At 48.0% G+C, this 9,801-nt stretch overlaps 1 protein-coding gene across 1 annotated transcript in view; it reads left to right on the top strand.

The window, feature by feature from the left end:
• Positions 1-9,490, top strand: part of gsc (goosecoid) — a 234,610-nt gene extending 225,120 nt beyond the window's left edge. The window contains exon 3 of the mRNA XM_086002599.1: positions 9,180-9,490. Within this exon, the coding sequence (XP_085858725.1) occupies positions 9,180-9,347 (168 nt within the window). The 3' untranslated portion in view covers positions 9,348-9,490. The remainder of the gene's footprint in view (positions 1-9,179) is intronic.
• The last annotated feature ends 311 nt before the right edge of the window (positions 9,491-9,801 follow it).

A 9,801-nucleotide genomic window follows, 5' to 3' on the forward strand; every position in this document is an offset into this window, starting at 1 on the left:
TGTGCGTATAACAGGACTGAAGTCCCAGCACTGACTGTGTGCATATAACAGGACTGAGTTCCCAGCACTGACTGTTTGTGCAATAGGACTGAGTGTCCCAGCACTGACTGTTTGTGCAATAGGACTGAGTGTCCCAGCACTGACTGTGTGTGTAACAGGACTGAGTGTCCAAGCACTGACTGCGTGTGTAACAGGACTGAGTGTCCCAGCGCTGACTGTGTGTGTAACAAGACTGAGTGTCCCAGCACTGACTGTGTGTGTGTAACAGGACTGAGTGTCCCAGCACTGACAATGTGTATAACAGGACTGAGTGTCCCAGCACTGACTGTGTGCAGAACAGGACAGAGTGTCCCAGCACTGACAATTTGTATAACAGGACTGAGTGATTCAGCACTGACTGTGACTGTAACAGGACTGAGTATCCCAGCACTGACTGTGTGTGTAACAGGACTGGAAGTCCCAGAACTGACATTGTGTATAACAGGACTTAGTGGCCCAGCACTGACTGTGTGCGTATAACAGGACTGAAGTCCCAGCACTGACTGTGTGCGTATAACAGGACTGAAGTCCCAGCACTGACTGTGTGTGTAACAGGACTGAGTTCCCAGCACTGACTGTTTGTGCAATAGGACTGAGTGTCCCAGCACTGACTGTTTGTGCAATAGGACTGAGTGTCCCAGCATTGACATTGTGTATAACAGGACTGAGTGTCCCAGCACTGACTGTGTGAAGAACAGGACTGAGTGTCCCAGCACTGACTGTGTGTATAACAGGACTGAGTATCCCAGCACAGACTGTGTGTGTGTGTAACAGGACTGAGTGTCGCAGCATGGACTGTGTGTATAAAAGGACTGAGTGTCCCAGCACTGACTGTGTGTATAACACGACTGAGATCCCTGTAGTGTATGTACCTTTAAGGGGAGAACTACTTTTTACAGCTCCTGTATACTATAGTACCGGCTGTTGTATCCGTGTGTTAATGGAGACACCGAAAGCAGGAGTTGATTTAACAAGTGTTTACTGAACAAAGTCTGGAGGTGAACTAACTATACAAGACGCTATACAGGCTTATATACCCGAGTGGTCACTACCGGCACTACAGTACACAGGGGCTTCAAAAAAACATAGTTCCTCTTAAAGGTACATACACCACAATTCCTCCCCTTTTAGATAAATAGTACATAACATTTTAAGTAATCATTAATTAACATTTTTACAAGAACAATAATCTACACATTTGCTAAAGTTAATCAATTACAAATTCAGTCTCTCTGGAGGCTTCCTGACTCGGTCCGGATAACGCCTCGGTGGTATAGTAGGTTTCGGTGGTGTAGTAGGTTCTCTTGGCAAGGTCGATTCGGCTTGAATGCCAGTGTCGGGTTCATCTGGTTCCAGTATCACCGGATCGGAGGTAGATACTATGGGTATCTCTGCTTAGGCGTATAGAGTTGTGGTGTAGGTTGTCCCTTTTCGGATGACTCTATGATCTAGTCAGCATGGCGCCTTATTATGCTTTCTCCAATGTCCACGTTCTACATCAGCGGTCCTAGTCGTGTGCAAATAGTTCCAGGCTGCCATTTCTCGGTACGGTAGTCCCGGGCCAAAACTTGTTGACCTATCTGGAAGGTTCTAGTTGGCCTTTCATTCATGCCTTGAAATTGCCGGTTCTCCACGTCCCTTCTGATGTTTGGCTTGATCAAATCCAGCCGACATCTTAGTCTTCTATTGAAAAACATCATGGCGTGGGTTTGGTTTGTAACCACATGTGTTGCATTCCTGTACGCAAACAAGAAGTTATCTACCTTATGTTGTAGATTTATGTCTTCATTACCCATGGCCTTTATGGCCTTCTTGAAGGTCTGGACAAACCTTTCAGCTAATCCATTGGTGGCGGGATGGTATGGGGTGGACGTGTAATGCTTAACCCCATTGTTTTTTAAGAACTTCCTGAATTCTTCGGATACAAATTGCGGTCCATTATCAGAACAGATCTGTTCAGGCAGCCCATTCCTGGTGAATATGGTCCTTAATACTGTGATGGTTTTTTCCGTGGTGGTGGAGGACATTTTTATTACCTCAGGCCACTTGGAGTGTGCATCAACCGCGATTAAGAACATGGAGTCCATAAATGGACCAGCAAAGTCGATATGTACCCTTTGCCAGGGAGATGAGGGCCACTCCCATGGATGTAGAGGGGCTTGTGGTGGGGCGTTTTGGACCTTCTGGCATCCTAGACAGCTCTTGGTCATTTCTTCGATGTCTCCATCGATACCTGGCCACCACACAAACGCTCTGGCTAAGATCCTCATTTTCACTCCACCCAGATGCCCCTCGTGAAGCTCCTTTAGCACTTTATCCTGGAGTTTGGGTGGAATCACCACTCTGGATCCACACATCAAGGTTCCTCGGCACACTGACAGCTGTTCTCTTCTTTGCGAGAATGCTGGCAACAGTGGTTCGCCATGTGCTGGCCATCCCTTCACCATTAAATTGTAGACTCGTGAGAGAGTCGGGTCATTTCTCGTTTCCTTTTCAATGGTAGAATTTGTCACTGGTAGACATTCCACTATGGTCGAGTGGAACATCTCCACTGGGTCCATTGTAGGTGCCTCTTCTACCGTTGGCAACGGTAGGCACGATAAACCGTCAGCATTCCCATGCTGTTTTGTTCCTTTGTATTCTATGTCATATTGGTGTGCCCCTAGGAAAAGGGACCACCTCTGTAGCCTTTGCGCTGTCATAATGGGAACGCCCTTTTTAGGGTTGAATATGGAGACGAGGGGTTGATGGTCAGTCAACAAGGTAAATTTTTGTCCGTGTAGGTAATGGTTGAATTTCTTCACCCCCCACACCAAGCTGAGTGCCTCCCTGTCGATCTGGGCATAGTTATGCTCAGCTGAGTTCAATGAGCGTGACGCAAAAGCTATCGGCCGCTCTGAGCCATCAGGGAATTTATGCGATAATACCGCTCCCACGCCGTAAGGGGATGCATCGCACGCCAGTCTGATTGGCAGTGATGGGTTGTAATGAGCCAACACTTCCTTGGACGTGATCAAGCCTTTGCATTTATGGAAGGCACGTTTACAGTCTTCGCTCCATTTCCAAATTACTCCCGTTTGTAGCAGTGCGTTAAGAGGGTGCAGAACCGTTGACAAGTTTGTTAAAAATTTATGATAGTAATTTATTAATCCTAGGAACGACCTTAATTGTGAGACATTTTCAGGCGCTGGGGCTTTTACGACTGCTTCAATTTTTTCAGGTGATTTATGCAACCCTTCTTCGTTAATGACATGGCCACAATATGATATTTGTTTCTGGAAAAATTCGCACTTGGGGCGATTTGCTCGTAGGTCCCGTTCTCTCAGCCTCGTGAGCACCTGCTCCAAATTGGCAAGGTGCTCGTTGTCACTTTCTGCTGTTACAAGGATGTCGTCTAGGTAGCATTGAGTCCCCGAAATCCCTTGCAGGACTTGCTCCATAGCTCTTTGCCAGATAGCTGGAGCTGATGCTACTCCGAAAACCAGCCGATTGTACTGGTACAGGCCTTTGTGTGTGTTTACCGTGAGATACTTTTTAGAGGCCTCCTCAACCTCCATCTGTAGATATGCCTGTGCCAAGTCAATTTTGGTGAAACGTTTCCCTCCGGATAGTGAGGCGAAAATATCTTCTATCCTCGGAAGAGGATACTGTACCGTATGAAGAACCGGGTTTACAGTCACCTTGAAGTCCCCACAGATGCGAATTTTTCTCTGTTCTTCAGATTTATCATTATTCAACGTTTTCTTCATGACCGGAACGATGGGTGTTGCCCACTTGCTCCAATCTACCTTGGATAACATGCCTGCTTTTTCCAAATTCTCCAGCTCTGCCTCGACTGCTGGACGAATTGCGTATGGCACCGGCCTTGCCTTAAAAAACTTGGGAATTGCCGCATCTTCCACTTTTATTGAGGCGGTGGCGCCTTTCAGGGTTCCTAGTTCCTGTTGAAACACTTCTTTGGCGTTAGCCAAGATTTCTTTTAATCGTCCAGGTATGACGTCATCATCATTTTTTTTCTTACTGGTCACCGTCAGTGCCTGAATGGAGTGCCAGTCTAAACGTATCTTTCTGATCCATTCACGTCCCAACAACGGTGGACCACCATCTTGCAGAACGTATAAATACTACTTCTGTATTTCCTTGCCGTTGTATACAACAGGCACCCTTATTTTCCCTCTGGGGTATACTTTCTGCCCCGTATATGTCTTCAAGATAATGGATGTGTCTTTCAAAGGTATATGCGGAAATAGCCGCTCGTAATCCCATCAACTTATGACGGTCAGAGCTGATCCTGTATCTAGCTCCATTTTAACTGGGGACCCCGCTATTGTGAGGGTAACCCAAATGGTCTGGTAATCTTCTTTGGCAATTACATTATGTAATTTGAGACAGCTTAGTCTCTTGTTTCCGGAGTCGCTATCGCTCTTCTGGTCTTCGTAGCTACTGTCCGTCATCATTTGTACCTTTCTGTACTTTTCCTTATTGACCTTTTTACTGTCAGCAGATTTTTTTCCAGATCAGCATACACGTGCAATGTGTCCCATCTTTCCGCATTGCCTGCATGCTTTGTCCTTGAACCAGCAGTCCCTCTGGTCATGGGTGGATCTGCCGCAGCGATAACATTTCTCGAAACCCCGTGTCATTTCATGGGTGCCGAAGTCCTGTGGCTTTTGCTGTATCTCTGCAGCTCCTCTTGCTGCTGCTTCGTATGATACAGCCACACTGAAAGCCTTGTCCAGTGTCAAATCTTTCTCAGAAAGTAGTCTTTTCTGTGTTCCTTCGCTTAGGAGACCGCAGACGAATTTGTCTCGTAGAGAATCTGCCAGTCCTGCCCCGAATTGGCAGTGCTTTGACAGCTTTCGTAATTCGGTGAGGTAATCAGCGTTACTTTCATTCTTGTGCTGATTCCTCCTGAAGAATTTGAATCATGCCGCTATCAGCAGCGGTGTTGGGTTTAAGTGCTCCTGTAGTGTATCAACAATCTCCTTAAAATTCTTGTCCATCGGTTTGGCTGGAGTGATCAAGTTTCGTAACAGCCCGTATGTCCTTGCGCCCATCAGATTTAGAAGTACCGATGCCTTTTTATCATCCGCTACTTCATTCGCCTTGCAATATACCTCCACTCTTTCCACATATGTGGTCCAATCCTCTATATCACTATCGAAAGCAGTAATATTGCCAGTCTTAGGCATCCTGAAAATCAAAAATGGCAGCTCCCGCGCTTTCCCTTCTTCCCTGCTGAGTCAAGATGGCGCCTCCCGCGCTTTCCCGCCGCTGCCGCTGCTGCCAACGCTGTTCTCCGCGGTTTTTATTTACACATATATTTTTAACAGTTTCTCCGTCACTTGGAGAATCGTTCCCGTCGGACTCTCTGGGACTTTCCCCTCCCTCTGCTTGGTCCGAACGCCGACCTGCTTTGCAGCGCTGGCCGTCTCCTGAGTGCTCCACCCTCTGTCTCTGTTTGCTTCTGCCTTCCGACTCGCTGCCCGGCCCCACTGCAGAGCTACCCGATCGAGCCCCAGCCCGCCGCCCAGGAAGGATCAGTGCACTACCTGCCACCAGCCCGTTTAGCTGGTGAAACCACAGCTTTTTGGGGGGTTTTTTTCTTCGACCTTCGTCTGCGGAATCGATCTCCTTGAGGTGCTGCCGAATTGCAGGTAAGTTCGTTTCTAACTCGTCGCCACTGTTGTATCCGTGTGTTAATGGAGACACGGAAAGCAGGAGTTGATTTAACAAGTGTTTACTGAACAAAGTCTGGAGGTGAACTAACTATACAAGACGCTATACAGGCTTATATACCCGAGTGGTCACTACCGGTACTACAGTACACAGGGGCTTCAAAAAAACATAGTTCCTCTTAAAGGTACATACACCACACCGGCAGTGACCACACCTGTATATAAACGCTGAGTAGGGATCTGTACAGTTAGTTTTAGAGTAACCCTCATCCAGTAAACACCTGTTGATTGTTCCTTGCAGTCTCTTGTCTGGTTATTGAAGGACACACAAAATCAAGATACATGGATCTAACAGTCACAGCACTGACTGCGTGTATAACAGGACTGAGTGTACCAACACTGATATTGTGTATAACAGGACTGAATGTCCCAGTACTGACTGTGTGTAACAAGACTGAGTGTCCCTGCACTGACTGTGTGTAACAGGACTGAGTTTCCCAGCACTGACTGTGTGTATAACAGGACTGAGTGTCCCAGCACTGACTGTGTATAACTGGACTGAGTGTCCCAGCACTGACATTGTGTATAACAGGACTGAGTGTCCCTGCACTGACTGTGTGTAACAGGACTGAGTGTCCCAGCACTGACTGTGTGTAACAAGACTGAGTGTCCCTGCACTGACTGTGTGTAACAGGACTGAGTTTCCCAGCACTGACTGTGTGTATAACAGGACTGAGTGTCCCAGCACTGACTGTGTGTGTGTGTAACAGGACTGAGTGTCCCAGCACTGACTGTGTATAACAGGACTGAGGTCACAGCACTGACTGTGTGTGTGTAACAGGACTGAGTGTCCCAGCACTGACTGTGTATAATAGGACTGAGGTCACAGCACTGACTGTGTATAACAGGACTGAGTGTCCCAGCACTGACTGTGTGTGTAACAGGACTGAGTGTCCCAGCACTGACTGCGTGTGTGTGTAACAGGACTGAGTGTCCCAGCACTGACTGTGTATAACAGGACTGAGTGTCCCAGCACTGACTGTGTGTGTAACAGGACTGAGTGTCACAGCACTGAATGTGTGTATAACAGGACTGAGTGTCCCAGCACTGACTGTGTATAACAGGACTGGGTGTCCCAGCACTGACTGTGTGTGTAACAGGACTGAGTGTCCCCGCACTGACTGTGTGTATAACAGGACTGATTGTAGCATTATTGACTCTTTGGGGCAAAAATTCTTTGTCACCCCCTTTGGGGCACTAACTTCACCAGGGTGCTAATTTTAGCGCCCCGAAAAAGTTAGTGTCCCTCCCCGTAAGTTCAGTGGTAGTGCCCCAAGCAGGAGTCGGGGAAGAACTCCCTCTCCTTCCTGGGGCGCTTCCACCGAATATCACGCTGCTACGTGCAACAGCGCCTCGCCCGTCAGCACGTAGCGCCGCGGTTTTGCAGGCCTCCCCCTCCTGATTAAAGGGGAGGGCCCTAGCGCTGCGCGCACCGTACCCCTTGATGCCTTTTATAGAAAAGTGATTTTTTTTTTAACGCAGCTAGTTTTTATGATCCGGAATGCACTGCCTCAAGAGGTGATGGAAGCAAATTCAATAATAACTTTCAAAAGTGAATTGGATAAATTCTTAATAAGGAGAAAATTGTCGGGCTACGGGGAAAGAGAAGGGGGAGTGGGACTAATTAGATCGCTCTACCAAAGAGCCGGCACAGTCACGATGGGCCGAATGGCCTCTTTCTGTGCTGTGTGATTCTGATTCTATGAGTTATCTCTCACACATGAATGAGAATTTAGCAACTAGAGCAGATGAAAGCCACTGCAAAAGCTGGTTTAGAACATGTTAGTTGCCTGTTGTCCTCTGGGTAGAAGGATCCAAACTTTGTCTCTAGGTTTCAGCAAGTGAGCTGATCTGAGCCAAGGGCACCAACTGGGGTTTTACAATTGTATTGCGATTTCAAATTTCCCTCCACGACATCACCTCCACTCTAACGCTAGAACTTTGTTCAGCCCTGTATCCATGTGACTTCAACTCTTTTATTCACAGGATGTGGGCGTTGCTGGCAAGGCCAGCATTTATTGCCCGTCCCTAATTGCCCTTGAGAAGGTGGTGGTGGTGAGCCGCCTTCTGGAACCGCTGCAGTCCACGTGGTGTAGGCGCTCCCACAGTGCTGTTAGGGAGGGAGTTCCAGGATTTTGAACCAGCGATGATGAAGGAGCAGCGATATACTTCCAAGTCGGGATGGTGTGTGACTGGGAGGGGAACTTGGAGGTGGGTGGTGTTCCCATGCGCCTGCTGCCCTTGTCCTTCTAGGTGGAAGAGGTCGCGGGTTTGGGAGGTGCTGCCGAAGAAGCCTTGGCGAGTTGCTGCAGTGCATCTTGTAGATGGTACACACTGCAGGGAGTGAATGTTTAAGGTGTTTACCTCCCCCCTCTCTCTCCCTCACCACACCACCCCCCCACAAAGATCTTTCACAAACCTTTGCACCAAACCCCTTTCTATCTCTCTTCCCATCTCCAAAAGCCTCCTTAAAACCCACGTCTGATCACACCCTCAGTCACCTCACTTAATTCGCCTCCCAACTTCAATCTCTGCCCTTTCCCAAGAACTTTGGGATGCTTCACCACATTAACAGCAAGGCATCAAGGGGTATGAGGAGAGAGCGGGACTATGGTATTGAGATATTGAATGGCGGAGCAGGCTCGAAGGGCCGAATGGCCTACTCCTGCTCCTATTTTTCTATGTTTCTAAAAATCTCTCCATCTCGCCTCTGGTTCTTTTGCCAATCACCTTAATTCTGTCTCCTCTGGTTACTGACCCATCTGCCACTGGAAGCAGTTTCTCCCTATCTACTCCATCAAGAGCTTTCATCATTTTGAACACTTCCATTAAACCTCCCCTTAATCTTCTCTGCTCTAAGGAGAACAATCCCAGCTTCTCCAATCTCTCCACATCACTGAAGTCCCTCATCCCTGGTAAATCTCCTCTGCACCCTCTCCAAGGCCTTGAAACCAAGAAAGACTTGCATTTCTATAGCGACTTTCACAACCTCAGGACGTCCCAAAGCGCTTTACAGCCAATGAAGTACTTTTGAAGTGGAGTCGCTGTTGTAATGTGGGAAACGCGGCAGCCAATTTGCGCACAGCAAGCTCCCACAAACAGCAATGTGATAATGACCAGATCATCTGTTTTTGGTTGAGGGATAGATATTGGCCAGGACACCGGGGAGAATGCACCTGCTTTCTTCGATATAGTGGCCACGGGATCTTTTACCTACACCTGAGAGAGCAGACGGGGCCTCGGTTTAACGTCTCGTCCGAAAGACGGCACCTCCGACAGTGCAGCACTCCCTCAGCACTGCACTGGATTATGTGCTCAAGTCCCTTGACATCCTTTTGGCTAAAGTGCGGTGCCCAGAAATGAACTTACGCTTTCTCTCTGATTTTTTTTTTGTCTGCCCAGGTCTGGTTCAAAAACCGCCGAGCCAAATGGAGGAGGCAGAAGAGATCATCGTCAGAGGAGTCTGAGTCCCAGAAATGGAATAAAACTTCGAAAAGCACCCCGCCGTTAAAGCCTTCAGGCGATGCGATAGCGGCAGCCCGGGAAAGTGAGCTGGACTCTGACAGCTGATAACTGGGGCCTGGCTGTGGGAAGCGCTCGCCCACCCCTTGGCTCAAGCTGCGGCTGTCTCCTTGCACAGTGTCCATCTCCTGGATTGAGAATGCTGTAAATACTGTATATATACATATTATATATATGTGCGTGTGCGTACGTGTGCCTGTTTTTTTTTATTAATGAATAAAAATGTATTGGGATGTTACTCAGGCGTGACACAGCGTGGCTTTGTTGTAACTAACTTCACATTAAACAGAGTCGGAAAAATAAGCCAGGTGCTAATTTAGCGCTGGTAGGCAGGTCTCATGGAACCATAGAAACTCACAGCACAGAAGGAGGCCATTCGGCCCGTCGCGCTCAGTCCCACACCCCCACTTTTTGTCCGTGACCCTGTCAGTTCCTCATCCTCCAGAAGCCTGTCCAACTCCCTTTTAAAATTATTGATGGCATCAGCCTCCAGCACCTTTTC

The sequence above is a fragment of the Somniosus microcephalus genome, chromosome 12 (assembly GCF_052327205.1).
Source record: "Somniosus microcephalus isolate GS21.2 chromosome 12, FLI_Smic_1.0, whole genome shotgun sequence".
Taxonomy (NCBI): domain Eukaryota; kingdom Metazoa; phylum Chordata; class Chondrichthyes; order Squaliformes; family Somniosidae; genus Somniosus; species Somniosus microcephalus.